Source organism: Ovis aries, chromosome 1 (genome assembly GCF_016772045.2).
Source record: "Ovis aries strain OAR_USU_Benz2616 breed Rambouillet chromosome 1, ARS-UI_Ramb_v3.0, whole genome shotgun sequence".
In the NCBI taxonomy this organism is placed as follows: domain Eukaryota; kingdom Metazoa; phylum Chordata; class Mammalia; order Artiodactyla; family Bovidae; genus Ovis; species Ovis aries.
Genome location: NC_056054.1, coordinates 189,890,210 through 189,907,319, shown reverse-complemented (window position 1 = coordinate 189,907,319; position 17,110 = coordinate 189,890,210). Strand labels below are relative to the sequence as shown.

The 17,110-nt window shown below is 43.2% G+C and overlaps 1 protein-coding gene across 19 annotated transcripts in view; it reads right to left on the bottom strand.

Annotated features, from left to right (window-relative positions):
* Positions 1–17,110, bottom strand: part of KALRN (kalirin RhoGEF kinase) — a 699,404-nt gene that overhangs the window by 79,185 nt on the left and 603,109 nt on the right. For 9 of the 19 annotated variants that reach the window (XM_042232347.1, XM_042232355.1, XM_042232364.1 and 6 more), the window contains 3 exons: positions 5,179–5,462; positions 3,679–3,783; positions 275–370 (listed from right to left, as the gene is read on the bottom strand). In XM_042232347.1, the coding sequence (XP_042088281.1) occupies positions 275–370; positions 3,679–3,783; positions 5,179–5,462 (485 nt within the window). The remainder of the gene's footprint in view (positions 1–274; positions 371–3,678; positions 3,784–5,178; positions 5,463–17,110) is intronic. The other 10 variants (XM_042232379.1, XM_060418684.1, XM_060418681.1 and 7 more) reach the window with 3 other exon arrangements.

The following is a 17,110-nucleotide window of genomic DNA, read 5'->3' as shown; positions in this document are numbered from 1 at the left end:
TGGACCAGACTTACAGAAGGCTACTTTGTCCTTGATACTTTTCACCTTTCATCAGTGTCACAGTCCCAAAAGGACCTGTTAATCGCCCAGGCCCATTCTCAAAAAAAGCCAAAAGGACTTTGGGGTGCAGTTTTTAAGAGATCATCACTGGCTGGAAACAATCCTACAGGAGGAATGAGGACAGGTGCCAAGGAGAACACAGCAAACAGAAGTCAGGCCCGGGGAGCCGCGTGGAGGTGAAACATGCAGAACGGCCTCCAGGACCCCCACTTACCAGCTTGCTTCTGACCAACTGTTCTATTGCACTGACAAGGTCTGCAGCAGTAGGTACTTCGGTGGAAGCCTGCCGGGCTGCTAGCAAAGAGGAGGACTGCAAGACATTGAGCAGCAAGGGAAGAGCAGATTAGCCAGGAATGAGGAATAGCAATTAGGAAGAAACACAGCAAGCACAAAGCTCAGAGCAGGCAAGGGAGGCAAAGCTCTATGTTTAGAGGGAAGAGATGACAGAGGGAGATAGGGGTAGAGCGGGAGTGGGGCAGGCCTGCCGGACCCCTTGTCAGGAGCTCTGGCCAGCAGCGAAGCGGGGGCCAGATGAGGCTCTGTTTAGGCAGGCCTCCAGAGGAGCTGGGGGAGGGTCACTGGGTTCCCTGGAGGCCAACAGGGAAGGGCTGAGCCCACTGACAGCAACGGGGGAGGGGGCGGACAGGACTTTGGTCACTACAGGGCCGCCCACTGCTATTCCAGGAATTGAGGGGTCAATAAACCTAGCCTCAATTGTGTCTAAAGAGAAACTGTCCTTGCTTTGCTGAGATGTAGATCTTTAGTACAGACAGTCACTTTGTTTCAGGCAGAAACGCTAGGGGCAGGGCACTTGGGAGACCAGAAACCGCCTCCCCACTCTCTCTCTCTCTGTCTCTCATACACACACACTCTCTCTCTCCTCCACAAACACAACTGTTTCTGGTAAGGCCCAGGACTGAAACACGAAAGTAATAAGGGCTTTAGCAGGCCTTGTGCCTCTCATGCTGGAGCAAACACGGACGACCCTGCTCACAGTGAAAGGAGGCTCAAGCCCAGGGCCTTCCTCCTCCCTTCATATTAGCAGTGAGGACTGGTCCATGGGACTGTGTGGTCAACGTCCCTGCTCCCCGAGGGACAGTGCTTTTGCTTTTGCTTTCTTCCTTTTCCTACTGGAGGAGAAACTGGGAGGGAACTGGTTAACCCTACATGCATGTGTAAACTTTAACCCACCCCGCACTTCCAAGCAGAGGGCAATGGTGTTCCCAGGGCCCAGGACAAACGGGCATAACGACTGTGGGAGGAGAAAGCTGAACTTCCCAGCTGGGCTCTGGATTCAAGCTTGTTCCTTAAGTTAGGGGGAAGAGTTTCAAAAAGGAAGTTTTTTGTTGTCTCATCTAAGACTGACTTGAGGTTTTTGCTTCTGAGATGGGGTAATAATATCAAATGAATGTAATTAAGAGAGCAACCTCTCCTGGAAAGCAGGAAAACAGCTTAAGATTCTTTGGAAATCCAAGTTAGCTACTTCTCAATCTAGTAATCCTACCCCTGGGAACTGATTCCAAGGAAGTTAAGTCAAAAGAAAAAATGCTGTATGTACCAAATGATCTGCAGCAGTATTACCAAGAGCAGCAAAAACTGGAAACAACCCAGGATATCCCAAAACAGGCTGGTCAAGCGAACTATGATACATTAGCGTAATACTCCTCAACTATTAAAATTACAGCTATGAAGGTAAAATTAATAAGACTTTAGGAAATATTAAACACTATTTATATTTAATTTTATAGGTATTAAACATATAAAACACCAAACACATCATATGCCTCTTTAGAATTATAAAAATAAAAATACATGCATCTGAGCAAATAGAAGGAAACAAGGAGAATTAAAGCAACTGCGTGACACTAGAATGAGTGAACTTTTTAAAACTTCTTTTATACTGATTCAAAACTTATTTTAATAATTCCAATTCCATTTGCTAGAAAATTCTGAAGCTCGTCCCACTCCCAAATATTCCAGGAAAACAGAAGTTCAGAAATCAAACAACAGGACTGAGGAGGTTCACCTGTCTTAAAAGGGGCTGATGCCGTCTGCTGTAATCCTGTGTCTGGGGTGAGGCTGCATTCACAGTTAAAGATTATCCAGAAACAACACAACATCCTTTCCCCAAAACAAACTGTGTTTGAGGGATTTCATGGGGGAGGGTTTGTGACCTTTCCTTGTAAGTTGGCACCTCCATGTGGAGGGCAGTGTGGGATGGTAGATACGTGACCTGAGCACCCTGCTCCCCATACACACTCTCACTGCTACTAGAACCTTTCACAATAGGCCTCTGGGAACACAGCAGGTTAGTTCTCGTTCCCGTCTCAAGGCGAAGGTATTTCTGCCTCTAGGAATCCAGGATGGGCAGCATGCCATGCTTCCTCTCCTTCTCTTTCCAACAGTCCAGGGTCAGAGCATCACCTTAGGAGGGGCTGTAACTGTGTGCTTCTCATGGGTGAGTCACTGAGGGGGGCAGTACTTACACTGCAGTCACTGGCCTGTCCATGGAAAGTGTCCCTCTAGCTTAGCCCTGAGGAAGAGTGCAAGTAACGTCTGGGGACAACTGATCCAAACGCAAAGCAGAGAGAACGCAAATAAGATCTGGGATCTCACCAGGAACTCTGAAGCAACTGTACCCAGTACTTCCTGAATTGTACCCTGGGTGGCACTGTGAAGGTCAGCTCCCTGCCCGTGCAACTTGGGCCCACCACCTCTGAGGGGGCTGCTGCGTATGGGACACAGCATGAGAGAGCCCAGGGAGACCCTGGGGGGACGGCTAACCACCACCAACAGTACTGTAAAACAGCGCTGAAGTCACCACCTCTGCCTCCAGTCCTCTAGGACAGAAACGCAGAGAAGAAGCAAGAGAAACGCGATGAAGTGAGAGCACTTCAGGAGGTGAGCAAGGGTGGCGACAGATTACATTACCAAAGGAGGGACCTGCCTGAGCCCCAGCTCGGTGCCGGAAGCAAATCCCGCCTGAGCTCTGCCCCAGAACAGCTGGGATGACCAGCTGTGCTCAGAGACACAGGGACGCACACATTCCCAACACCAGCGAGCCTCTGCATGCCACTGGGACAGCGGGTTTTGCAAACCAAAGAACTGGGGCAACCTGGCATATTGGGTTTGTCCATCTATGACAAAACCTCCCCTTAGCAGCATTTCCATCCCTTACGCTGTTCGCACCAGGCTCGACTGGAAGTTACTTTGGTTTGGAGTTTAGAGTTAAGGATGAGGAAAACCATCAACTAAAACATTGGTCGAACAGTTATGTACAACAGAACGATCACAGCCTAGAACCGTCTCAGCTTCCTCTTTGAGACAAGTAGTTTCTTTTGGGATCTGCTGTTTCCAATGAGAGAGACATTATCCTTCATCAGCAGGATCTGGTACTAGGCAGATTCTCACTTTGAGAATTCTTGCTTTGAGAATCCACCCCTACACTGCCCAGCATAAAGTTAGTCCCCACAATCCAATACAGACGGAATCTGAATCATCTTGGAATCATGAGGCATAAGAGATAACAAGGGAGGGAGAGCATTACTACCCTCACCACACACACTGAACCAAATCACATTTCATACATGGCTCTTCCAAGTGAGAAAAAGATCCTACCATTTCGTCCTGAGTGGGGTCGTTGTCAAAGATCTTCATAGGCGGAGGGAGGGGTGTGTGTGATTCTTCATCTGCCTCATCTTCACCCCAACCTTTCTTGCTCTTCTAGAACAAAAGAGCAGCATTAGTCACTGTTCCCTACAGTTAGAGATGTCCGCTGGTTCAGGACTTGGGATTTCTTAAAAAGCAATATATGGTACCCTCCTCTCTCAACACACTCCTATTTTTCCCTGTGTGGAATGGGCATCCTTGTTTATCTCAAACGACAGCAAGGACCAAATGGGGGAAAACACACACACACACACATGAAAGACATCTACCTTACTGATTAGCCAGGAAAAGAAAGGCTGAGGCAGCGGTCAGAGAGAACCCAACATTTTAAGCTTATGAACGATGATTAAACCACAGTCTAAACGTCACCAGGCTCGACTGTCATTCTCAGAGGAAGAAAAGGCAGATAGCATAAAACTATGAAGAGTCTGGTTTCATATCAAGAAGAATTTCTTAGCCATGTCAGTGACTAGACTAGGTTAGTTTGCCAGGTAAGAGAGTTATCTCATTTATATTCTGACCACAGAACCCCAGCTTTGGAAGGGATATAAGAGATTGCTGGCCAGTCCGACCATCGGGTCGACATGGGTCTTTCCGATTGTTACGTGAGGTCATATGCTCTCCCAAACCTTTCCAATATGGATGTTCATTTGTTTTCATGAAGGCCCATTTCATTACTAGTTGAGCTTCATTAAAGGCTGAAACCTTGCCTACTGTAAACCTTCACCTGTTAAGTATAATACTCCCCTCTGGAGCAACCAGGAGTTGTCTACTCCCTTTTATATATGGCACTGCTCAACATACTCGAAAACAGTCATAATCTCAAAAGATAGTCCTCTGTGAAGTGAAATGATCTCCATCCTTTTATTCTTATTCTAAACAGGCCCAGCAGGAACTTGCCTGGGAGTCCAGTGGCTAAGACTCCATGCTCCCAACGCAGGGGGCTAGCGTTCAGTCCGTGCTCAAGGAAGTAGATCCCACATTCCACAACTAAGTGTCCGTGGGTCACAACTAAAGATCTTGCCTGCGGCAACTAAGACCCTAAGCAACCAACCAAATATTTTAAAAATAGGTAAATAAAAGTCCTAGCAGGTTTTATGTAGTCTTTAGTAGAGACTGGGGACTTGGTGACCACTGGCTCCCTGTGGGCCTAGACCGCCATCTCCAAAGGGTGGGCGGAGGAGGAAGAGGGATAGACTGGGAGTTTGGGGTTGGCAGATGCAAACTGTTACATTTAGAATGGATAGATGACAAGGTCCTACTGTACAGTGAAGAGAACTGCATTCAAACTAGGTATCTTGAAAATACCTAGGCCCAAGAAGACCAACTATGGGGAGTTAGAATCCGGCTAGCTCACAAGCCTTGCTGAAGGACACCTCTTGAGGCTCCAGGAATGAGGCACGTCAGAAGCCCCTCCTGACGGAAGGCTCCGAGGCCTCGTTTAATTACCTCGTCAGCGCTGTCTCCCTGGGGGGTCGTCTCATCCCCAGGCTTGGGAGACCCCAGGTCGAAGCTCTTCCGACCGTCTCGTACTTTCTTCTGCTTCTTGATGTTTCCATCTGCTTTCCCACTGTTAAGCCGGCGCACGGGACTCGTCAGCCACTTCTTCAGGGTGTTGGTGGACCGCTTGGGCCCCGGGGAGCTGTGGATGGAGTTCAGGGATGGTTGGGCCTGCAGGTTGGCCACCGACTCGGACTTGCCTCCGTTTTCACTTGAGGAATGAGAGTACGCATCTGAGGAGAAAGAACAGATAGGCAGAGCTGTGTCAGGACACTTAAGGTAGGCTGCCAGCCTGGGAATAAGAGCTCGGCTTCAGGAAGCAGGGCACAAGGCAGAATGTCAAGGCCAGCTGCAGATCCTGGTCGAGGAAACACCCTTATTATCAGACGGTAGTAGCTAACACTCAATCCACAGGTGCTGTGGATACAGTAGCAGTAAAAGACAAAGACCCTGGCCTTCATGGAAAAAAAAATCAAGCCTCTAAGTGAGATTCATCAACTGATACCAATGTCATTAAGCACTGATGAGTATTCTAAAGTTGTATAAGACAGATTTTATTTTCAAACCCCTTATTTAGTTACATACACAGAGAGAGAGAGACAGAGAGAGCGAGAAAGACAAGAGCCAAAGGGCAAGACAGGACACGCAAAATAAAGATAAATGCACAAAGCAGTATATGATTAATTGCCAAAGGGCTGGCATGGACTCCAGACGATAAAGAAACAGAGTTCAGAGGAGGGTCAGATCAGTGTAGGCAGCAAGACCGGTCTGAAAAGCTTTAATGGAAAAGATGTGTCTGAATAGAAGAGAAGGAATTCCAAACGGGGGAGATGGCAGGAACAAACGCACAGAGGCAGGAAAATGGAAAAATAAGTTAACACAGCCCTTAAAGAGACCCTTTAAATGAGATACAGATTAACAGAGAAGGAGAAACTGGACAGAAAGAAGAGTGAAAACATTTAATAATAAACTAGAGGAGTATGAACTTTATTATGAGACTCTACTGGGAAATGGGGTGATAAAAAGGGCTTTTGTTTTTTAATTAACTTGGTAACTGCATGTAACATAGCCCTGGGAAGAAGACTGAATCCAGAAGGCCACACTAGGACACAGCGAGGACAAAAGAAGGAATGCGAGGCATTTCAAAGCAAGACGTGATAGGGCTAGTATCTGGATGGCACATCAAAGGTGAGCTATCTCTTTCGTGCTGCTGCTTCTCAATGGCAAAAGGTCTTGGGAGAACACCTGACCACTTTCACCTCACCCTTGATGGGCCCTCTTACCCTGGTACCAGTTTACAGGCTGGCATTTAAACAGAGTACTGCTGTGACTTTTCACACCCACTTGTCTCAAAGACCAAATCATCTTTTCCTATGATGACTTTATCTGAGACCCAGACTAGAGGTCTAACCTGGCCTTGGAGGCCCTACAGCCTATACCTGCCCAATACATTCAATATAAAACCTTAAAGTGAATCAATGCTTTTGCCAATACAGAGCTGCCTCCAGCTTCTATACTGGTGGATCTCATAGGCACCAAGCTCAGGCTCTTCACCCTGTGGGAACTTCCTTAGCTATGGTCAGAGTTCTGCGCATACTCTGGAAAACAACGGCAGAATATCTGCATGTAGAAGCATTAAAAATTGAGCTCCTAAAGCCCCTTGGTATGAAGGAACACTCAGAGGGTTGCTCAGCTCAGGGACTATGTGGGAATCGACTAGCTTGGTTGACGTCCCTCTAAGGGCAAAGTCATAATCTTATCTCAGAGAATTCTGTGTTGGCTGTGGTCTTGGTTGTATTGACATTATTTCTCAAGTGTTTGGTATGGGTCAAACTCTTGTTCTCAGAAGCCTGGGTGATAAACATCTCAGAAGCACCGGTAGTGGACCTCTTATCTTTCTGTTGATAAGCTGCAGAGGCTTTCCATTCACCGTACCCATGTGATACCACAAGGCTCTATTAAATCCAAGCCTTCAAAACTTAGATATCAGCGTATGTTATGTCAGCAGAGCTAGAGGCCCAGCTACATTAATTGTGCCTGGTACTACTGCGCAGACAGATGACTGAATACATTTTCTGTTCTATGGCAAACCATAGGCTGGCTTTGAGACTGAAGAATGCAAATTTTGACTGACCATTCTTGCCTCTCTGTCATCTGGTTCTGCTTTGGTACGTTCTGCACAAATTAGTGGCAAGTGGACAGATTACAAAGTACAAATAAAAATCAAGAGTATTCTCACTTTTGTTTCAAGTTTATTCTGTGTAAACAATTAGGGCCATTCAACCACAGCCCACATAAAAGAGAATTCAAGAATTGGAAGCCATCTCTAATTTGTCATTTACAGTTAGGGTCCTGTATTGAGGCAGGGCTGCCTCTAAATCACTTTGAATGCAAAAGAATATGACACCATTTAGTCTCAAATTTATACTTAGTTCATTGCTACTTCAAAGAATAATTGGCATGTGATGCTCATCCTATCTTTGAAAAATGAACACAATGAGCTGTTTGAGAATTTATTCTAGTATCTTTCCAGGCACAACAGTTAACTGACTGATTTGTAACAACTACAACAGTAATACTGTTATTTCATCAAATCTTCCCAAGCTGAGATAGGTACTATTTAGTAGGATTGTCATTTTAGGAAATACAGTGTTTCAAGAAACCAAGGGTCAGTGTTGGTAAGTGGCAGAGAAGCAAAATTTATACCTAGATCTGACTCCACTACACTATTTAATCTTAGTCCAACATCTGTGTTTATACCATGTATTCTTTTAGCCTCTATATTATAAAAAGGAACATCAAGTTGCTAGTCTATGCAACATCCAGTTCAGTTCAGTCGCTCAGTGTGTCCAACTCTTTGTGACCCCATGAATCGCAGCACGCCAGGCCTCCCTGTCCATCACCAACTCCCAAAGTTCAATCAGACTCATGTCCGTCGAGTCAGTGATGCCATCCAGCCATCTCATCCTCTGTCGTCCCCTTCTCCTCCTGCCTCCAATCCCTCCCAGCATCAGAGTCTTTTCCAATGAGTCAACTCTTCGCATAAGGTGGCCAAAGTACTGGAGTTTCAGCTTTAGCATCATTCCTTCCAAAGAAATCCCAGGGCTGATCTCCTTGCAGTCCAAGGGACTCTCAAGAGTCTTCTCCAACACCACAGTTCAAAAGCATCAATTCTTCGGCGCTCAGCCTTCTTCACAGTCCAGCTCTCACATCCATACATGACCACAGGAAAACCCATAGCCTTGACTAGACGGACCTTTGTGGGCAAAGTAATGTCTCTGCTTTTCAATATGCTATCTAGGTTGGTCATAACTTTCCTTCCAAGAAGTAAGCGTCTTTTAATTTCATGGCTGCAGTCACCATCTACAATGATTTTGGAGCCCAAAAAAATAAAGTCTGACACTGTTGCCACTGTTTCCCCATCTATTTCCCATGAAGTGATGGGACTGGATGCCATGATCTTCGTTTTCTGAATGTTGAGCTTTAAGCCAACTTTTTCACTCTCCACTTTCACTTTCATCAAGAGGCTTTTTAGTTCCTCTTCACTTTCTGCCATAAGGGTGGTGTCATCTGCATATCTGAGGTGATTAATATTTCTCCCGGCAATCTTGATTCCAGCTTGTGTTTCTTCCAGTCCAGCGTTTCTCATGATGTACTCTGCATATAAGTTAAACAAGCAGGGTGACAATATACAGCCTTGACGTATTCCTTTTCCTATTTGGAACCAGTCTGTTGTTCCATGTCCAGTTCTAACTGTTGCTTCCTGACCTAATATAAATATACATTTATATATAATTTATGTGTTACAACATTTCAATGATGAAGACAATCTCAGTCTCACTAATTTTACAGATAAGACAAGGAAAGCTTGTATTTGAAATTCATGGTCACAGATCAGTCAGTCATAAAGCTAGGACCAGAATCCAGGCACCTCCACATCTCTCCAGGGTTCTGAGCTAATGCTTCCTCTTTAGCCTTGAGGCATTAAAAACTGCCTCATAAGGTTGGGATTCTGGCTTTAAGTCACTGGGAAGACAGGTAATGTGCAGGTAATAAAGTTCTTTGGTATGTCCATCCTTTCTAGATCAGGAAAAAAAAATATTCTGAGGTTGATGTTACTATGAGATATTTTTGAGACAGAGAAAAATATATAGAAAAAAATTAAATGGCAACCCACTCCAGTACTCTTGCCTGGAGAATCCCATGGAGGGAGGAGCCTGATAGGCTACAGTCCATGGGGTCGCAAAGAGTCAGACACTACTGAACGACTTCACTTTCACCTACCACCTAGGTAGGTAGACAATTTTTTTGTCTAAGTCTAGACAATTTTTTTTGCCATATTTGCTTGTTTTTTAAATCTTTCTTTTAATTGAACTATAATTGATTTACAAAGCTATGTTGGTTTTAGGTGTATTAAGCAAAGTGATTTTGTATTTAGCAAAGTGATTCAGTTATACATATGTGTGTGTACATATATATATATATTTTCAGATTCTCCACTATTATAGGTTATTGCAAGATGCTGAATATAGCTACCTGTGCTATACAGTAAATCCTTCTTGTTTACCTAGTTTATATACAGTAGTGAGTGAAAGTTGCTCAATCGTGTCCAACTCTTTGCAACCCATGGACTGTACACACCATGGTATTCTCCAGGCCAGAGTGCTGGAGTGGGTAGCCTTTCCCTTTTCCAGGGGAATCTTCCCAATCAGGGATCGAACCCAGGTCTCCTGCATTGCAGGTGGATTCTTTACCAGCTGAGACACAAGGGAAGCCCATGTAGCTCATATACAGTATGTGCATATGTTAATCCCAAACTCCCAATTTATCCGCCCCCCCTTTTCCCTTTGGTAATCATAAACGTGTTTTCTATGTCTGGAGTCTGTTTCCGTTTTGTAAATAAGTTCATTTATATCATTTAAGATTTCACATGTAAGTGGTGAAAGTGAAAGTGAAGTCGCTCAGTTGTGTCCGACTCTTAGCGATCCCATGGACTGTAGCCTATCAGGCTCCTCCGTCCATGGGATTTTCCAGGCAAGAGTGCTGGAGTGGGGTGCCATTTGGTATTTGTCTTTGTCTGACTTACTTCACTTAAAATGATAATCTTGATATCTATCCATGTTGCTGCAAATGGCATTATATCATTCTTTTCTATGGATTAGTAATATTCCACTATATGTATAATATGTGTGTGTATATATATATACACACACATACTATATCTTCTTTATTGATTCATCTGTTGATGGACATTTAGGTTGCTCCCATGTCTTAGCTATTAAAAATAGTGCTGCTATAAACATGGGGGAGCAGGTATCTTTTCAAATTAGAGTTTTCTTTGGATATCTGCCTATGAATGAGATCACTGGATCATATGATAATTCTATTTTTAGTTTTTTAAGGACTCTCCATATTGTTCTCCATAGTAGCTGCACCAATGTATATTTCCAACAACAGTGTAGAGGGTTCCTTCTTCTCCACATCTTCTCTAGCACATGTGATTTCTAGACTTTTAGATGATCGCCATTCTGATCAGTGTGAAGTGATACCTCATTGTAGTTTTAATTTGCATTTCTCAAATAATTAGCAATATTGAACACCTCTTCATGTGGCTAGCTGTTGGCCATCTGTATGTCTTTGGAGAAATGTCTATTTAGGTCTTCTGGCCATTTTTTGATTGGGTTGTTTGTTGTTTATATTAATATTCAGCTATATGAGCTGTTTGTATATTTTGGAGATTAATCCCTTGTTGGTAGCATTGTTCATAAGTATTTTCTCCCAGTTCATAGTTGTCTTTTCTGTTTATGGTTTCTTTTGTTGTGCCAAAGCTTTTAAGTTTAATTAGGTTCCATTTGTTTATTTTTGCTTTTGTTTCTGTTACTCTAGAGTAGAGAGCCAAAAAAAAATATTGCTGTGATTTATGTCAACAAGTAGTATGCACCTACATTTTCCTCTAGGAGTTTTATAGTACTGTATTTGGTCTTATGTTTAGGTCTTTCATTCATTTTGAGTTTATATTTGTATATAGACAACAGTCTAATTTAATTCCCTAGCCACCTCTCTGAGCTGCTCAATTTCTTCCTTAATATCTAAGAGAAGCAGACATGAGGCATGGTCATAGAACACATTCCAAGGCTTCGCCGATGACTAGAGAATTCTTGACACCAACATTCATCTCTTCATGATATTCTGTTCAAGCAGATTAAAAAAGAAAACTCTTTCAGTATAACTGGCATAATTTCCCTGCCTTGATTATATGATTCAAGAATAATCCACTGGTGCCTACTTAATGGATGGCCACAGAGAGATGGCAGCACTGGACAGACATTCGGGCCTCTGTTTCTTCATCCATAAAATGGACAGATTAGACACAGTGCATTCGAAGTCTTGCCCTACCACTGCACAGCTCTGTGACTCTGGGCCAATTACTTGATCTCTGTCTATCTCAGTTTTCTCATCAGTAAATGAAGATAACATTAGTATCAACCCTATAGGGTTGTTATTAGGATTAAGGAATAAATATTTGTGAAGCGCTTATAACAAATGTTATACTTCCACTGGGAGTACCATTTAAGTTAAACAAAAAGTAATAAAACCATAACTATCTCCCCTAGTTCCACGTCTGTGCTTCTACTCTGTATCTTCCTTCACCACATCTGTATGTTCTTCTAAAGGCTAGACTAGATAACGTAAGGCCATTTTTAACCTCAAAGTGCTATGCCTCATGAAAACAAAGGAAAACTTAGGGCTACCAGTTGCTAGTCTGTGCTATTCTCCCTCCCCACTTAGAATAACTTACAATCAATGTCTGAAATCTCACTGGAGAATAAGGAGTCACATCCTTGGGCTACCAGGTCATTGCTGTACAGGTTACTCCCTGGAGATGGCACATACCTTTTTATCTACAGGGTATCCCTCAGAACAGGAGCTTCTCATGGGCTTGGTGACCAGGCAAGTGAATGGCTGTGAATATTAGGGTCTCAGGTAACATCATGGGGTTGGAATAAACATATCAACATTATTGGTCTAAGCCTTGAGAGAAGGGTTCCATAATTCTAGGTATTCAAGAATCATGTTTCTAAGCACCACAGGAGATGAGAGCTGTCTGCTTGACATAAATATGAAAATTGGAATAAAGCCATGAGAGTTCATATACTTGAACACATCCTAATGAGTCCACTGTCTATGTTGTACATTCCTTTAGTTGGATAACCTTTCATTATTAACCAAAATATAAGATATCTGTATACAACAGGGGTAGTGACTGAATATACTAGAAATTTTGTTCATTTATAAATTAAAGTTTCTTCCTGAAATGTTTTACCTCATTTTATTTCACTTTTAATGCTACACCTAAAAAATAAAAGCTTCTACTCTTTTTTTGCTCTACTGTAAATTTTGCAAAACTATTCCGCAAGAATACACTGCGTACAAGTCACCAAAGAATGCAAATTTAGAATACAGCTGCATGCACAGATCTGTCACCTGCCAGTTTTCTAATCACAGAATACTGGTTCAGCTTTCTTTCCACTGATCTCAAAGTGAGTTGAAAGTGAAGGACCACAACTCCTAGACAAAAAGAAGGCAGTTCCATTAGTTTAGTGTGTTTAATAGCCCCAAAGACCAGGAATGGTGTCCTTAGAAGGGCTAGGTTGGGACCTCAGAGTACACACATGTACAGATGGCACCCAAGGTTTGGGTGGGTTACAAGTGCCCCAGATGCATAACTCACTAAGCTGGCCTACCATTTTCTACACTGACTTCACGGGGGCAACTCAAGAAGGAAAACTCACTTCAATCCAGTCTTCTGCAGTTCAGTGACGGTATTCAATCACATCCCAAAGGAGGATGTGATTCGTAATACATATACACAATATGCAATTCACACACTGTATTATGTAATTGCTAAAAGATTTGGGATCTAGCTGTTCTTTATTAGTCATACCTCATCACCCACCCTCTAGATAGACAATAGGTCTATAAAACTCTTGCTGGTATTCATCATAACATTGTTTTGGAAGTTTTGACTCCAGTAGTTGAAATCACAAGAAACCACAAAGATTTCTAAAATCATTAGATATTTACAAAAAAGTCCTTTAAACTCTTGTTATTTTGTTTTGCTTCAGCTCCAATGATACAAGAATAATTGTAAACTGATTCTTATTGCTGTCAGTGTCTTGAGTTATATATAATGTGAATGCATTCAAATACATCTGTCTATAGAGATTATACGGAGAAGGCAATGGCACCCCACTCCAGTATTCTTGCCTGGAAAATCCCATGGATGGAGGAGCCTGGAAAGCTGCAGTCCATGGGGTTGCTGAGGGTTGGACATGACTGAGCAACTTCACTTTCACTTTTCACTTTCATGCATTGGAGAAGGAAATGACAACCCACTCCAGTATTCTTGCCTGGAGAATCCCAGGGATGGGGGAGTCTAGTGGGCTGCTGTCTATGGGGTTGCACAGAGTCGGACATGACTGAAGCGACTTAGCAGCAGCAGCATAGAAATTATATATGCCCAAACATTTCTGCTTTCTTTGGCTTTCTATAAATAATTTACTTAATATAAAAATCAGAAGTATCACACCCTTTTTTTTTCACACTGGAAATTGCACATCTAGAGAAGGGTGTATGATGGGAAGGTCAGGGGTAAAATTCTCTGGGTAATAAACCCATAAATTCAATTGTTTATAAGCATGGAGAGCACAAAACCTACCGTATTAGTGTATCCTTCATGATACAACAGAAGGGCCCTGGCAGGTCTTTTAGCAGAATGTTGAGCAAAAATAGTCTCCTGGTTGTACTTTCCAATGAGGTCCTGAGGCAAGGCACCACCAGTGCCTGGCATGGCTGACTTCCTTGAAAACCACTTGGTTGCCCATCTTGGTGTCTGGGCCGCTTGGTAGCAGGGGAAAGCTGCTACGGTGACAGCAACAGGGCATGTGGGAGTGGGAGAATCAGCCTGGTCCAAAAACTAGGAAACTTGTTGCCCTTGAGATTGCTCCTACCACAACCTTAGACTAAAGCTGGCAAAAGCCTGGCTCAGGATATTCCCTGCCTCCCTCTTAGCCTGATTCAAGTCCCAGATGCATGGTGCAAACCCTGCTTCCTGCTTATTAAGTCATAGCTTTTACACACTTAGTTCAGGAATTTCTTCTTCAGTAAGTCCCTTGCCAACTTATCATTCTTCACCACTCTACTCAGGCTATTTTTATGCTTTTTAAAATATATTTTTAACATTCAGATCTCTATGATTTATAATATCTATCTTATTTTTCTCATTAAATTAAAAATACAAAATGAAGGTCCACTCTGAGCCTCAAAAGCACATGGCTTTGGGCTCTATGTTTTAAAAAAATTTTTTTAAATTTTATATTGGAGTATGGTTGACTGTACTAGCTTCCCAGGGGGCACTAGTGGTAAAGAAGCTGCCTTCCAGTGCAGGGGACATAAGAGACTCGGGTTCGATCCTTGGGCTGGGAAGATCCTCTGGAGAAGGGAATGGCAACCCACTCCAGTATTCTTGCCTGGAGAATCCCATGGACAGAGAAGTCTTGTGGGCTACAGTCCATGGGGTCACAGAGTCAGAAGTGACTTAGCACACGTGATTGACTAACAATATTGTGTTAAGTTTCTGAGCTCTCTCTTATTTACTTTCTACTTATTGGTCCCCTTCTCTTCCCTGCTGGTCCTATCCTGGGAGCATGTGCACAGAGATCTGAATCATAGGGACAATTCCAAATCCCAGTGGCATCCATATAGGGCAGGAATCCTTTTCATCTTCAAAGCCCACTGGGACGTTAGTTCTTCATATCAGGATCTTCTCCAACAGACAAAGCAATCTCCATGAGAGTGAAAAGTCAGCACCCCTGGCTCCAATATAGATGAATTATTTGGAATTCTGTTCTAATTCAGTCCAGACCTGCACTGACTACTGCCGGTTGCTTCAGTGCCCTGTTCCCACACTTTCTACTTTGACTCCTGGCAGGATGCCACTGGATGCAGAGTAAAATAAAATTTCCAACTGCTCATTGTCAGGTTTCCTTGGCCTCAGTTTCACCTGTGTAATCTTCTCTTTGAGCCAGAGGCAGAGGGAAGAGAGACATCAAAGGGCACTGAGTCCATCCCCTCCCCCAACCCAGACAAGCATCTGCTGCTGCTTTATTGACTACACCAAAGCCTTTGACTGTATGGATCACAACAAACTGTGTAAAATTCTTAGAAAGAGACGGGAATACTAGACCACCTTACCTACTTCCTGAGAAATCTGTATGCAGCTCAAGAAGCAACAGTTAGAACTGGACATGGAACAATGGACTGGTTCAAAATTGGGAAAGGAGGACATCAAGGCTGTATATTGTCACCCTGCTTATTTAACTTCTATGCAGAATACATCATGCAAAATGCCAGGCTGGATGAAGCACAAGCTACAATCAAGATTGCCAGGAGAAATATCAATAACCTCAGATACGTAGATGACACCACTCTTATGGCAAAAAGTAAAGAGGCACTAAAGAGCCTCTTGATGAAAGTGAAAGAGGAGAGTGAAAAAGCTGGCTAACAATTGAACGTTCAAAAAACTAAGATCATGGCAACTGGTCCCATCACTTCACGGCAAATAGATGAGGAAACAATGGAAACAGTGACAGACTTTATTTTCTTGGGTTCCAAAATCACTGCAGATGGTGACTACAGCCACAAAATTAAAAGACACTTGCTCCTTGGAAGAAAAGCTATGACAAACCTAGACAGCATATTAAAAAGCAGAGACATTATTTGGCCAACAAAGGTCCATCTAGTCAAAGCTATGGTTTTTCCAGTAGTCATATATGGATGTGAGAGTTGGATCATAAAGAAAGTTGAGCACCAAAGAACTGATGCTTTTGAACTGTGGTGTTGGAGAAGACTCTTGAGAGTCCCTTGGACTGCAAGGAGATCAAACTCATCAATCCTAAAGGAAATTAGTCCTGAATGTTCATTGGAAGGACTGATGCTGAAGCTGCAGCTCCAATACTTTGGCCACCAGATGCAAAGAACTGACTCATTGGAAAAGACCGTGATGCTGGGAAAGACTGAAGGCAGGAGGAGAAGGGGACAACAGAGGATGAGACGGTTGGATGGCACCACCAACTCAACTGGACAAGAGTTTGAGCAAGCTCCAGGAGCTGGTGATGGACAGGGGAGCCTGGTGTACTGCAGTCCATGGAGTCACAAAGAATTGGACATGATTGAGTGACTGAACTGAACTGAAACATGCTACACCATGGCTGTCACAGGCTATCACACTGGCTCATGTGATAAACTATTCCCCCGACTTGGCTCTGGAAGTTAAGGGCGAAGAATTCTGAATCTTGACACATCAGATCAGGCAAAAGTCAGTGAATACACAGCTCTACTTCTCTTCCAAGAGCAAATATTCTAGATATTAGTTTCATCAATGTTATTTTATCTCTGAGATTTGTCCACAGCCTCTGGAGAGGAAATGCACATTTTTTTTTCTAAACTGTGGAATAGGAAACTCTCCTAAAAGGCTTCTGAATGGTTCAAAACATCACCACCAAAAGAATGAGGTAAAACTTCCCTAAAATGAGACTGAAGAAAGATAAAACCTAAATACAGAATTACTAGTATGAAATCTATTAGTGTCAAACTATATATTAGTCTAAAACCTAAATACAGAATTTTTGTTTAAGTAATGGTTTCTAGTTGTAATAGGGCCACAGGAATCAGCAGATCAGTAGGAGCCGAGTTTTCTTCTATAAACATATCATGAGCACAAGGAAGCCTTCTATTACGGCACAAGCACCTGTCAGGTCCCAAGGCTGGGGAAGGTGTCTTCTTCTGGCTTCTTCTCCTCATAGGCCATGCTTCCAAGTGC